Consider the following 14,216-nt stretch of genomic DNA (forward strand, 5'->3'; position numbering starts at 1 on the left):
ACTGGAGGAAGAGACATGCCACCGCAGTGATTCCTAAAACAGGGACAGTCTCTCCTCCTTCCCCTCTGCCTGTCTTCTCACCTCAACTGAAGAGAAAGCATCACACCTCTCCCTGCTGCAGTAGAGGTATATTTTCCACAGCGCTCTCTCCTGCATCTGCCTCTTTGTAGCACAAGAGAAGAGACGACACATGAACAGAAGAGACTTGGAAAAGGATATATGAGCAGTCAGTGCTGTGAGAGGGGGCTGGAAACAGGGAAAAAGGCACTACAGGGAAAAAGAGTTCAGAAAGAGGAGGCAGGACCAAAGGAGACAAAAAGCAGGAACTGGAGAAAGGCAGAATGAAGGGAAAAAAAACCCTTCCCTGCCATTGAAATGTGAGGAGATGCTAAGACTGCAGATTGCAGAGACTGTGTGGCCGGTACACACTCCTTTGAGGATGTCCCGGTCTTCAGCTGAGGCACCCACAGCTCTTCCAACAAGGCACGGACGGGACCCGGCTCCTGTCTGGCAGGTGGCAGCAGCCCCTGACGGGGACGGCGAGCGGTGGGACAAACACGGGTCCAGAGCCCTGTGGGTTACTGAAATCCCTTCTGGGCTCGATCCTTTTCTTGCCCCGGTTCGGAGTGGTGGGTCAGACACTCTTCTGCTCACCCAGACCCTGGGCATGCAGGAAGATGTGAGCCCCACCACTCCCTGTCCTGCCGGAGTCAAGTACCGTCTCGTTCTCCCCGCAAAGCTTGCCAAGAGGCCACTGCGTTTGGGCTATGAGCTGAGCAGGCTGTGAAGTTCCTCTCAGTGCCCTGTGGGGTTCCTTTGTCTCCTGGTTTGGGATCTTCTCCGTCAAAGCACTAGGAAGACCCCCAGCCTCTCGCTCCCTACCACTTAGTGCCCAGCACCCTGTATCCCCACTCCGGAGGGAAATGAGAAATCCCTGCCCCGTCGTCTTTTTCCCATGGGGTCCACAGGAACCTGTCACCTGAAGGGAGGGCAAATAAACACCCTTTTCTGGCCATTTTTTGTGGCATTCTTCCTCCCTGCCCCTGGTTGCAGCCAGAGGAACAAGCAGGATAGTGTTTCTCAGCAGTGGCTGTCTCTCTGTGGGCTAGACCAACCCTCCCTCCAGTTCTCCCACACCTCATATGCAGGGTCCCTGCAGCAGGAGGAAGACCCTTGCTGGCTGGAGGAAGATGCCATGAGCTCTGCAGCATCATTGACTCTTCATCCAGTGGGCCACGGACAACTTTGTATGAAGCGACCGTGCCCCGTTCGTTCTCGCAGACAGAGGGTGAGCTGCCAAGCTGCCCCTGTCCGTGCTGCGAGATCCCTTCTCGCAACAACCACAGCCGAGGTCTGCCTTAGTGAGAGAATTAATCCCGTACTGCAAGACTTGAGGTTCACCAGCTGCTGCTTTGGTCAAGGAGGCAGCGCCCCAGTGCTGTTTTGCTAGGCTCTCCATTGGGTTTTCTCAGCATCCAAGCAAAAGGCACCCACATTTCTCTCTTGCAAAGAGAAAAAGGCATCACGTGAAGAAGAGTATCTGAGCCCATCTTTTTTCTGGAGTAGGTAATGCTGAAGAGAAAAGGTAGGAGATGATCCCTTGGGATTTTTTTTCTGAGGGATGCAAGAGGCACCTTTAAGCACCTCTGCCTGCTTGATGCCAATGGCATGCAGCCATTCTCCCTCCCAGCTCTGCTCAGTAAAGACTTCTCACTGGGCTCTAGTGAGGATTTCGCTGCAGCCACCGTATGGTTTGAGAGCTTTACTTACTCCAGACAATGGCAGACGTGCAGGGAAATGGCCCTGTGCTGTCAGCCAGGTCTGCAAGGGCAGCAGCCAGTCCCACAGGTTTGCCCTGAGGGCTTTAGCTCAGGTGCTCAGCACCATCCTTGGCACTGGTTCCCTTATGCTTCATGTGGTGCCAGCCAGTGGTTTTTGCTGGGCCTTTCTAACACAAAGTTTCTGGAGAGTGAATATCTGCTACAGGAGTTGAAAATGTTCTTGAAATCCCTTGAAGCTGGTTCCCTGGGTCACATCCACTCATCTCTTTCTATTTTCTGACTTAGCACTGAAGCGTCTTCAGTTTGGCTCTCCAGTGAGGAGCTGGGACAGGAGCTAGGTTTATCTCATTGCTAACACAGGAGGACCTGGGAAGGTCATCAGATTTTTCGTGGGTGACCTCTCATGGTTACAGGGTTGGTATTGGGCTACACCAGCCCCAGTGACAAAGGAAACTGAAGAAGCCAACTACCAGAGGCATCTGGGAAGGAAAGCGAGCTAGAAAATGGAAGATGTGGTGAAGAACATCCTAACCCATTGAGTGCTGAGATCCTCTATGTGTCCCAGTGCACGAGCAGCAAGAATGAGGGTGAGCGAGTCCTTCTCATCAGGAGACTTCCCTTTCCTCGTGAAAGACCCCACATTTGCCTTCAGGAGCAATTCAGCACGTCGGAGGAAGCAGAGCCTGCTTGTCTTGGCAAGACCCCACAGAGACGAACGTGTTGTGACGAGCCCATCCCTAGGGTGCAAAAGTCCTAAGAAGGTTCAAACTGGGATCCACTGTCCAGAAGCACAGTATTTTCCCTGGACCTGTTGTCCTCCATCCTTGGGACACCCCTGACCTCCTGCATCCCTTTCCCCACCCCGCAGACTCAGATCCGAATCAGGATGCCCTTTTGGCAGCGTCTTGACCCCGGGGTCCTGGGCCAACTTGTGGCACAGTAGGGTCCCCATGAGATTCTGTGACAGGGACTGGGGACTCATTTGGCACATGGGGAGCACCAGACCCCACAGGAGCAACCGTGCTAGCAGGGGAAAGAAGGGGGATCCCAGTCCCGGGGTGAACACCCATCTCCCCAAACCCCCCCAGACCCCAAATCCCCCCAGGGTTGAATCCTCCAGCACCATCTCTGGGGCGGCCACGCCGCCGAGACCAGCCCAACGCCGGCGGCTCTTGTGAAGAAGCCGGCATCGGGGCAAAGCGGGGAACGTGCCGGCAGCCGAGGTGGGGTGGGGGGCTGCCCGCGTCCCCTCCCCGCCGTCCCCGACCATATTCTGGCTCTGAGGAGTGCTTGGCTCCACCTTCCGCCCTTCCCTCCCCCGGTGCTAAGCAGCAAAGCCAGCTAGAGACATCCAGCCGGGGTATTAGTAAAAACCAAGCCTCCCTCTAGGAATGGCACTCGCCTGAGAGCCTCCCCGTGCCGTGCGCCCCGACGCCGCCGGGGCTGGGAGGGAGAACAGGGGGGCTATTGGGATACAAATCGCAGCCCTCGCAGGATCTGCTCAGCACACCGGCCAGCAACGTAAGTTTTTCCTACCTGAGCTCGCTCGCCCGCGCGCACACGTTCGCCCGCGCTTTTTTTCCCCCCTTACTTTCTCTTACTTTTTTTTTTGCGATTTCCCCAGCGAGGGTCCGTGTCACCCTCTGAAACTGGAGGGATAGCAGCCCTTGGTCTGCGCTGGCTGTTTTTCAGCTAAGTCAGAGCCATGCTTTTCTGTCACTTCTTTTTTTTCTTTTTTAATTTCTTTCTTCTTTTTTTTTTTTTTTTATTTCTGGATGGCGGGGATAGAGAGGCCTTTATTTTTAGAGTGTTTCTTTCTCCAAGGGGGGAACTGCTGCACGGTGGCAGGGACTTTTAGAGGTGACTGCAGGCAGAAGGAGAGAGGAGGAGTGTGTGGGGCAGGCAACCCAAAGCCTTGGCTCATCTCAAAGTTAAACTTGGTCTGTGTTTGTATCTGTATATATATATATATGAATGTGAATATGTACATGCATACGTAGACAGGCGTGCGTGTGGGGATGCAATGCGGATGTATTTTAAGTCTTTGGTTTATGAGCAGCGAGAGGAGGGTGAGGGATGGGGTGTCCCCGCAGAGGCACTTTCCCGCAGCCGGGATCAGGGTCTCTGGGTGCGGGTCCGGGGCCCCGGGCTGGTTCCCTGCCCGGTGGTGCCGTCTGCTCAGCTTCCCCCAGTAACCGGGATAGAGATCCCTGCTGGTTTATCGATACGGTGCCAGCGCACCCCCTCCCACGCCTCCCCCTGAGCACCGCGCTGGCATTTCACCGCATGTCTTCGAAAGAAAGGGGCACTTCCCCACCCAAGTTTTGGGGCCATCCCCCCCATCCCGCTCCCCGTGGGGAGCTGCGCCCGGGCAGGACGGTCCATGTCGCTCTCCTTTCAGGTCCCCAACCCCCCTTATCCCTCTTGCTGCAGGCCCCTCCACATGTCAGCTCCAGACGACTGCAGAGATAGGGAGCGATATCTCAATTAATCAGGGGCCCCGACCCATCCCCACCCCCATCGATCACGGGTTTTGCGGTGTGCACGGCAATTGCTTTGCTTGCGCTTTTATCGAGCGGCCCCTGTCTCGTGGTCAGCTCTTCAGAAACCTTGGAGTCCCTTTCAGATTTGGTGGTTGCTTCTCCTTTTCTCTCTTTTTCCCCTCTCTTTCCTTTCTTTCCTTTGTTTTTCTCTTCCTCCCTCCCCTCCCCAGTGAGAAGAAGGACACCAAGAAGGAAGAGAGAGAGGGCTCAAGAGCAACAATGGCTGACGACCAAGACCTTTCGGAGGTGGAGATGAGCCCGGTGGGCTCTGAAGACCACCACTGCCTCTCGCCAGGACCCTCTATGGCATCGGACAACTCCCCGCACCTCACCGGCTCCGGGAACGGGGAGATGGGGAAGGTCAAGAAGGAACAGCAAGACTCGGAGGCCGACGACGACAAGTTCCCGGTGTGCATCCGTGAGGCCGTCAGCCAGGTGCTGAGTGGCTACGACTGGACCCTGGTACCCATGCCCGTCCGGGTCAATGGAAGTAACAAGAGCAAACCCCATGTCAAGCGGCCCATGAACGCCTTCATGGTCTGGGCGCAGGCTGCCCGGAGGAAATTGGCTGACCAGTACCCACACCTCCACAACGCCGAGCTCAGTAAGACCTTGGGGAAGCTCTGGAGGTAAGAGCGGGCGGGCGGAGGGGGAGCACGAGGGCTGAGGTCCGGAGGTGTCCTGGAGAGGACTGTGCGGTCACGTGGAAGGATGGAGACTTAGCGGGATGGAAGGGGTGTCCCTTGAGGGGACTTTCTTCCCTGCGGGGAGCCCCCTCGCAGGAGGCACGGTCGGTGGCTGGGGCGAGAGTGGTCGGATGTAGTGAAGGGCTTCCGCAGCAGAGCTCGCCTCCATCCTGGGCGGCAGCCCTTTCCACATGTTTCCCACTAACTTCCCCCGTTGTTCCCGACCAGGACACTCTCGTCCTGGTCCTCTCCTGCCTGACTGCCAGGGGAGATCTTGTTTTTTTGGCTCACCCTCTCTTTTGGGCCAAGATATGCCCTAGCAGGAACTGGGCTGAGCCCCATCCAGCTTAACTCACTGGTGGGTGCCTCAAGACTGTTTGAACTCAGGTCCCAGTGCCAACAGGAGTTATTTTCCGCACAGTGCCACCGAGCAAGCGGGAAACCAAGTTACGGCCGAGGAGGAAGGTCAGGGGAAGGGAGCCAGGCAGCCAGAGCCCTGCACCCATCCTTCCCAGGACGGTCCCAGTTTTGGCAGGCCATGCAGGTGCAGCGAGATGGACAAGGAGAGCCCCTGCTAGAAAGGGGGACTGAGGCTCAGCAGAAAGGAAGAGACCTGCAACAGTCCCTGCCTTAGCAAGCTCTCTTGCAACATGCTGGCTCAAACCAGCCCCAACTCTCTTTGCACCCAGAGAGATACCCTCCCTTCTCGCCGGCACACACACGCTCGTCCTTCTGGCCCCACCAGTTTGTTGCGACCATTTTCATTTTGGCTTCGTGCAGATCCCTGGGTCCTTTACGTACCTTCCCCAAACCGCTCCTCCTTCCTCCGGCAGACTGACAGGCTGCCCCAGTGGATCGCAGCCGGCCTGTGGGTATGCAGAAAGTGCCCGAGCAAGGTGCGTCAGGCTGGCCGTGCCACTTCTTTCCCATCTGACGGTCTCTGCCGATAACCCCACCAACCTGTTACAAACACTTTCTGCCACAAGTCCCCAGCACCGTCCCCCCACTCACCTTACACCAACCAACGCAAACCAAGGCTCATGCAAACGGGCCCTCTCATTCTCTCTCTGGCCCTGACGGCATTTCATGGAGGAAGCCCTCAACCTTGGGTGGGCCAAGAGACAATTTTTCCAAGCAGAAGCAAAACACATCCCATCCAGCAGCTGATGCCGAGGTCTCCTCCTGGCTTCAAACCTCCTTGCTCGCAAGGAACCGAGCCCTTAGGCACTAGCTTCTCCCTCTGCTGTGTCAGCCCATCTACCCCGACCCATCAGTGTCTAGTGTAACCCCAGCAAAGAGTTTTTCTCTGGAAGGTGACAGCAGGGCGTGATTGTGGATGTCTCATCTGATGCTCTTTCCCGCTTTGTTCCCCGCTGCCATCCCTTCCCTTTACCACGGCACTTGCTCCAGCCTGGGACTCTGCTGCCAGCCTCTGGACTGTAAAGCTGTGCTGGAAGGGGTGTGCGTGTGGGGGAAACCCACCTTTTCTGTTCCCAAAGTGTTATTTCAAGGTATCGTTCCTTTATTGCAAAATATTGCCAGATTTTAAAGCAACGGTCTCCCTCCAGACACTGCATTTCCCTTGAAAATACAGCAGAGCAGGGAAACCCTCCATACTTATCACATTCAGAGCACAGGGAGATACAGCCCCCGGCCCGTGGCCACATTCACGCATCCGAGTGCCTCCCTGCTCCCAGGGCACGGCTCCCGCCGTCGGCCGCACGGGACTCGGAGCGGGGGGACGCTGCCGCCGGACGATGGGCACCGTGCAGCCAGGGAGAATGGGTCAGGCAGAGAAGCTCGCAGGATCAGGCCTGGGGTTGTTGCGTGCTGCTGGGTTTGCCACCCGGCTTCTTTGCTTGAACACATCTCTCCGAGTGTCCCTAGTGCAGGCTGCGGCTCTCCAAGCCGTGTCAGCCCCTATAGGGACTGTACAGCAGAGTAAGCTGGGTTATGGGTGCAGTCGGTGTCTGGCCTGGGTAGGACCACATGTGTGTCTTTTTGTGAGGCTGGGGGGGAAATATCAGCCCACAAAACTCCAGGGGAGGTGGCCCAAAGGTTAGCAGGACAGTAGCCTGAGCCTCCCCTTCCAGCCACTGTATGGCTGGGTCTTCCTCCACTGAGTTTCCCACTGCCCTCATCTAAGCTGTCCCCAAGGTATAGCTCCTACATGTCGGTACAACTGTGAGCAGTCGGGTTTTGCTCTGGATGGCTTAGTCTCCAAATATTTGACGAGGGTCCCTACAAAGGGCCCTGGCTATTCGCGTATCCGCACCCTTACAAGGTGGCCACCCAAACCCTACAGCCTACATCGCTAGTCGCTTTGGAAAATGTGGGTGACTTTTGTTTCCACATGGGCTGCTCTGAGCTCGTACAGGTAAAGGGCACGTTAGGCAGAGAGAGGAGCGCTGGTGAGCACGGAGACTGCCTGCAGACCACCATTAAACCAAACACGTCCCCAGCGATCGGCGCTGGGTGGGGACGGCAGAGGCTGGGAAATCTTCTTGAAAGGCAGCTAGCAGATTCAACAATAACCCCAGTGCCGTCCCACATGCTCCTCTGCAAAAGTGGGCTGCAATGGCCTGGGCTTCTTTTTTTTTTAAGCCTGGTGGTTGCTCCGGCTCTGTGCCATCAGCATGTCCTCCATGGGTCCCAGCGCTCGTTGGGAAGGGCTGCAGGACATGCATGCCCCGATGGCCACGCTGCCCGCCTGGCCCCAAGTATGGTGCTGGGGGGGGGCTTATGGCCCCATCCACCTCCCTCAGTCTGTACCCACTTAGGGTGCAGTCGATGAACCAAATGTACTGGAAAGGAGGAACGGAGTGTTTCTATGTTTGACGGTCATGAAATCGCGCCTTGGCTGCTTTCTTGCCATGGGGTGGGACAGGGAGCAGCTCTCAAATGGAGGCCAGCTGCTGAAAATGTCGGCATGACTCTCAGCCAAAATGCCAGCCAGCACCACCTCCGGGGTCGAAAACAAGCGAGGCACGGGAAGAAGGGGAGGAAGGCTCGGCAGGGAGGAGCGAGGGGATCTGACGGATGGATCTTTGCGTGGGGGTGGCAGCACCCAGGGAATAGGGTCATGCCCACAAAATCCGGGGCCGTGGAACGTGTAGCAGAGCTCGCCTGGCTGCTTTCTGCTCCCTTGCCTTGCATCAGCCCCGATGCCCAACCCTATCACCGCACTGACTCATCGGCAGCTGAGTCCCGGCACAGGGTCAGGCCTCTGGCCACCGAGCCAGTCGCCCGGCACGCAGCGCGGTGCAATGCCAAGCGACACAAGGGGAGGCTGCAAGAGGCGGGCAGGAAGATTTTAGCCCTTCTTTCTCCCCCCCGGAGCGGAGCGCTGGGTGCTTGCCCCTCTCCCCTGGCTCGGGGGTGAGCATTCGGTGTCGGGGAGGGTGGCGAGGGCTCGGTTAAGCCCCATGAAGGGCTTTGCTCTGTGATCCATAACTTCTCTGCCCGTGCAAGATTCCTTTGCATTATGGCCTGGGGAGTGTGGGGGGGGCAGGAGGGGGAGGGCAGGAAGCAAGTGAAATCCAAATCCCCCCAAATCTCCTGGCCTTTGCCTGCTCGCACCAGTTTCACTTTGCTAAAGCCGATTTGAGCTCTGATCCCAGCGGGAGGGAGGAGGGAGCAGGCAGCTTTGGAAAGGAGAAGGCAAAGATGCGGGGAGTGGACTTGCCGCTGTCCTGCTGGTGGCACTGCCCATGGGCTGCCGTCAAGGGGAGAGGAGGCGAGGCACTCGGGCATAGCTCAGAGGGCAGGGATCTGACTCCTGCATAGCCTCGAGTGGCTCTGGTTCACGCCATCCACGAGATGGATCTGGGAGGCTGAGCTTTGGTCTCCATCGGAGGCTCTGCTCCGAGCTCGCCGTGCGGTCCGCCCTGCAGATCAAAGCTGGCTGTGCAGCCTACAGCCCCCTCGCTCCAAGAGGGGCCCACGTAGAGAGAGACCTTTCATTCCCAACCGCAGCATCTTATTAACTTTAGCACCATCTGGGCTGGGAGCGCAGGGACGCCAGAGCCTGGCTGCCTTGTAGTGAAGTGTCCTGGCTTGCAAGGCTGCCGGTTTTGCCTCTACTCTCCATCTCCCGTGGAGATGGGGCGTTCTGCAAGGATGAAGGTTTTGCCAAGGCAAGGTCGCCTCCCAGTCCACGACGCCTACAAGGGTTGGCCATGACATCCCTTTGGACCCCTTGGAAGTCCATCTGGAGCAGCACAGGCTGAGGGATTAGACCCCTCCAGGATGTGTGAGCATGGTGTACGGTGGTGGGAGGGAGACAGGAAAGCTGGTGTTGGATTCACGGTGGCTCAGTTGCTTTAATCTCCAGGATTAAGGCAGTGGAGGAATGTGGTGTGCGGCCGCGACCTGCTCAGGCTGCCTGGAGTGAACCCAGGTCAGCACCGTAACAGGCTCCAGCCCGTGCCATACACCTTCTGGCTGCCAGCCGAGGGGATGCACAAGGAGCAGGGGGAAAAGGGGTGCTTAGGAACCGACCCGTTACTTGCTGGCAACCCCTTTGATCCCCAGCAGATTTATCTGTGTGCTCCTTGAGCCGTGCCTCCTCTTCATCTTCAGTTTTTCAGGCCAGTTCAGGCCTTTGTATCTTCCTCAGTGCCTACAGCTTAACAGAATTGGTCACATTTTAGAGCTAAGGGATTCAGGGGTACCAAGGTGCTGGCACAGCCTCATCTCTAGGTAGGTCTTTTGTTGGGGAGAAGAAGTCGTGGACATCTCATAAATGGAGTATTTTTTGCCCTTTGGGAGCCCTGCCATTCCTAACGGCTGCTGGAGTTGCAAGTCATGCGAAGACTGGTCCCTTCTGAGAGCACTGGTTTCTGGTTGGAGGCAGGATGACTGTGAGTCACAAGAATATTTGAGGGGAAAAATCATAAAATGAAACTGAAGTGCTTCCAGCCGAGATGCTGCTAAAGGCTTGAGTAATGAGGTTGATCTCATCTTCAGATGCTCTGAGCCATCCTGCCCGCACACTGCACCATTTCCTCGGAGAGCCTATCTTAACTAGAGCAGCCCATGATCTGGCAGGAATACAGAGAAGGAGCTTACACTTCTGCAGTGCCTTTCATCCAGAGACCAAAGCTCATCTATTTCTACAAGGCTAGCAATGTAGCAGCTAAATTTTTTACAACTGCTCGGCTAAGTTCAAGAAGGGCTGGTCCTTTGGGCTTCAGCCTTTTGCATTATCCACGTCTAAGGTGAGCAGGAGCTCCAGGAACAGCAGAATACACTGTTTCCCCCCATTCCAAATTTTCTTTAATTCCCTTCTGGGATATTGTAAGATGCTTAAAGGCCCAGCAAACTCCACGCAGCAACATGGGTACTGTGGAGCCAACACCAAATGCTGACATTTGTGCTCAGTAGAGCTCCAAACTTGGAGCAGAGCCTATGGAAGGGTGCGAGGTTAAACTAGAATAAATACAGTCTGGGGAAGAGCAAGACACATGTGGGAGGCAGCACTACAGGTAGCAAGGGTGTGCCACACTGCTTTAGTCCGAAGGATGATCCCAACTGCCCTCAATTTGCCCAAAGTCTTTGAAAGCAGCTTGTCCAGCCTTATTTTACATGGCTATGAAAGACTGTGCTTTGCCTTTGGGCAATGTAAGAGAGCGTTGAACTTACTGGGGTGAGACACATCACGCAGCCAGGGAAGGGGGACCCAGCACTGGTACTAAACAATGTCAGGGCTTAATAATTAACGAGGAGGAGGAAAACATTGCTGTCTCCACTGAAACACTTCCAAGCTCTCCCTGTTGTTCTGGGAAATACCCTCAATGGGGCAACACCCTGACATCTGGATTTACATGCTGTATCCCACGATGCTGTGTATAGGTGGGTTTTTTTCTGACATACCTACCCTTCTCTTTCCCTTCTTCTCTCCTTTACCACCTCGGCCTCTGCAGGCTGTTGAACGAAAGCGACAAGCGGCCCTTTATCGAAGAGGCGGAGCGGCTGAGGATGCAGCACAAGAAGGACCATCCCGATTACAAGTACCAGCCCCGCCGGCGGAAAAACGGCAAGGCCACGCAGGGCGAGGGCGAAGGCCAGGTGGAGGGGGAGGCTGGCGGGGCTGCCGCCATCCAAGCCCACTACAAGAATGCCCACCTGGATCACAGGCATCCCGGCGAAGGGTCGCCCATGTCCGACGGTCATCCGGAACACTCCTCAGGTGAGTGCTGGGTCTCCGTGAACCTACTGACAGGTTACAGCCAACTCGGAGGCTCAAAAAAGACAAGTCATCACGGTGAAAGCCTTAGCGATGTGGCTCACCCCTTGCTTGTGACCCAACAAACTCTGCTGGAGTCAGCAGCGTAAGGACATGCCTGAGTTTCACGGGCACCTGCATTCCTCTGGTCAGGCAAGGTATTGTTGCACCCTCCCTCTTTTACCACAAGATGATATAAAAAGGTTTGGTTTTGGCTGGCTATTTCTCTCTCCCTCCACTGAAGTCCCCAGCCAAACAGTTGCTGGCATACTGGGAGGAGCAGAGCTGGGCTGTATAAAGCCAGGCATAAAGCATTAACTCACCTCTTCTCTCTTTTTCCCCCTCAAAATGTTTTTCACGTCGCAGGTCAGAGCCACGGGCCCCCCACACCTCCTACCACCCCTAAGACCGAGCTGCAGGCAGGCAAAGCCGACTCCAAGCGAGAAGGGCGTTCCTTGGGGGAAGGGGGAAAGCCACACATTGACTTTGGCAACGTGGACATCGGGGAGATCAGCCATGAAGTGATGTCCAACATGGAGACCTTTGACGTCAATGAATTCGACCAATACCTGCCGCCCAACGGACACGCCGGCCACCCAGGCCATGTCGGGGGCTACGCGGCAGCTGCTGGCTACGGCCTCGGGAGCGCCCTGGCTGCGGCCAGCGGACACTCTGCCTGGATCTCCAAGCAGCATGGAGTCTCCTTGTCCACCGCCACCTCATCGGTGGTAGACTCCAAGGCCCAGGTGAAAACGGAGGGGTCCGCCCCTGGAGGTCACTACACCGACCAGCCCTCCACCTCCCAGATAGCGTACACGTCCCTGAGTCTGCCCCACTACGGTTCGGCCTTCCCCTCCATCTCCAGGCCACAGTTTGACTACCCGGACCACCAGCCCTCGGGACCCTACTACAGCCATTCCACCCAAGCCTCCGGCCTCTACTCTGCCTTCTCCTATATGGGACCTTCCCAACGTCCCCTTTACACTGCCATCTCTGACCCTGCACCCTCTGTGCCACAGTCCCATAGCCCCACACATTGGGAACAGCCCGTGTATACGACTCTCTCCAGACCGTAGGGAATGGGGAACGGTGACCGAAGCAGCGACGGAAAGGCTCCGAAGAATCAGCACAGGCAGAAGAGCCTCCGAACTCCGAGGTCACTCAGTGCCATCCAGCCACCAGAACCCACTGAGTATACAGAAGTGCCTTTCTTGACCCCGGCTATCGCTGGCTCACCCGCCTAGAGGAAGGTTTTTCGTCCTTTCGCCCTTTACCAATTTCACGCAGGCCACGCGACTGGCTTGCGACACCTTATTGGCCTTCTAGATGAGGAGGATTCTAGACATGGAGTGACTGGTCCGTGGTGGGTTTCATTGTGCGCACCCTGGACTGTACGATGAGAGAGACTGTCCTTTCCTTCCTCTCCCCAAACTGCTCCAGGGAGTTAGCAAGTGTTTCCAACAGTTGGCCAACACTTTGTCACCTGCTGCGGGTGAAGGGTGGTTGCTCAGCCTTGGTGAACATGTTATGGGAGGAGTAGTAGGGAGGACGGCACGGCCGGCTTCCTTGTGATCAGCGTCGTGCAGCAGTCCTGCCTAAGATTCACACATGCATGAATCTTGAACCCCGTTGGAAGACCAACCTACGCTTGCTTCCCTGCTGATTCCCACAGCTGCATCCTAGCTTTTCTCCCCGCCTCTCCTCTCCATCCTGTCTCTGTTTAAACCCACACTCTTTCCTGCACGGAGATTTTAAGGCTTGCCTGAACAACACTTAGGACTCAGGAACCGCATTGTTGGTCTTAGCATTACTCATATCACAGCCTGTGTGCACATGCGTGTTCATGTATGGAGGTACAAGAGAGGTGGGGAAGGGCCAATGAATCATTAAGGTGCTGTGGGTGAATCCTCCTGTCTTACAGTTACTCTATATCGTTCATTTATGTCTGGCATTTCTGGCATCTCAGTCTTTTCTAATCTCTTCAGTATCCCAAACAACCTCTGAGCAAACTTGGTCCTTGCTCTTCCATGTCTGACTGTGCCTGCCTGAAATGAAGAGGCACCAAGAAAGCTACTATGCACTTGACAACACCCCAAGTTGAATCCAGTACTCTCTTTGAAGCCCCACTCCAAACTGAGGCTGATGGGGTGTGCATCCCTGCTCGTTTGTTCATCATGTCTTCCAGTCAGTCAACACCTCCCCTCCTACCTACGCTGAGGACGGAAAGATACTCCAGCGGCTTTACACAAGGTAGATACGCACCCAATCTTGGATGAGTGTAAAGAAAAAAAGCCTATTTAGGTGCAAAGGAATTTGTTTTCCCCCTTGGGTTTCAAACTGGAAGCGACCAGCTCTCGCAGTCAGATCAACCTCCTTTTTTCAGCCCAACACCTGAGCACAGTCTGCTTACTTCTCCTTTGTCACCTCCAGGATTGGGGTGGTTTGTCACGCCAGGGAGTGAACTGGCACAAAAGTTGCTGCAGGAAAGGATGACTCCTGGCAATTGATCGCAGAGACGTGTTGTGGGACCTTCCAATGGATATTCCAGTCTAGAAAGACAAAATACTTTGACCAAACACGGACTTGATCGGTGCCGCTGTATCCCTCTGCTGATATGACTGTCAGATGCCCTTCCTGCCTCCCTTAGCTATGGATGACTTATCCTTGTGGTGTCCGAAAAGACCATGTAGAATGTTTGCTCCGTGTACGCATGTAACCTCTTCCAGCCCTGTCCCCTTATTTATGCAAGTAGCACCTTCCGCCCCCACCTCCCTTTCCCCAGTCTCTATGCTGTCCTAGCACCATTAACTCTGCATTAAACATATGGAATAATAAACTTAAAAGTTTCATTTTCACGTGTCTGGGTTTTTTTGACCTCTTTCCTGCAAGTCTCTGTTTTTTTTCCCCCAGGAAGTGTATGATGGGTCACACCACCACCACACAGATCCCGTGCACAGCCTTCCTCTGTCTGTCATGAACA

The 14,216-nt window shown here is 55.5% G+C and overlaps 1 protein-coding gene across 1 annotated transcript; it reads left to right on the plus strand.

Annotated features, from left to right (window-relative positions):
• The first annotated feature begins 3,094 nt into the window (after nt 1–3,094).
• On the plus strand, nt 3,095–14,091 carry SOX10 (SRY-box transcription factor 10). Its single transcript, XM_030041224.1, has 4 exons — nt 3,095–3,302; nt 4,495–4,953; nt 10,935–11,200; nt 11,603–14,091. The coding sequence occupies exons 2-4, from the start codon at nt 4,544–4,546 to the stop codon at nt 12,310–12,312; spliced, it is 1,386 nt and encodes a 461-aa protein (XP_029897084.1). The 5' UTR covers nt 3,095–3,302; nt 4,495–4,543; the 3' UTR covers nt 12,313–14,091.
• Nucleotides 14,092–14,216: the final 125 nt, after the last annotated feature.

This window comes from Aquila chrysaetos, chromosome 17 (assembly GCF_900496995.4).
Source record: "Aquila chrysaetos chrysaetos chromosome 17, bAquChr1.4, whole genome shotgun sequence".
Lineage (NCBI taxonomy): Eukaryota > Metazoa > Chordata > Aves > Accipitriformes > Accipitridae > Aquila > Aquila chrysaetos.

Bases quoted from the DNA above. Each gene is read 5' to 3' on its own strand.
- SOX10 (XM_030041224.1), top strand. From the start codon at position 4,544: ATGGCTGACGACCAAGACCTTTCGGAGGTGGAGATGAGCCCGGTGGGC. The intron at 4,954-10,934 runs GTAAGAGCGGGC...CGGCCTCTGCAG, and splicing joins ACCTTGGGGAAGCTCTGGAG to GCTGTTGAACGAAAGCGACA. The intron at 11,201-11,602 runs GTGAGTGCTGGG...TTCACGTCGCAG, and splicing joins TCATCCGGAACACTCCTCAG to GTCAGAGCCACGGGCCCCCC.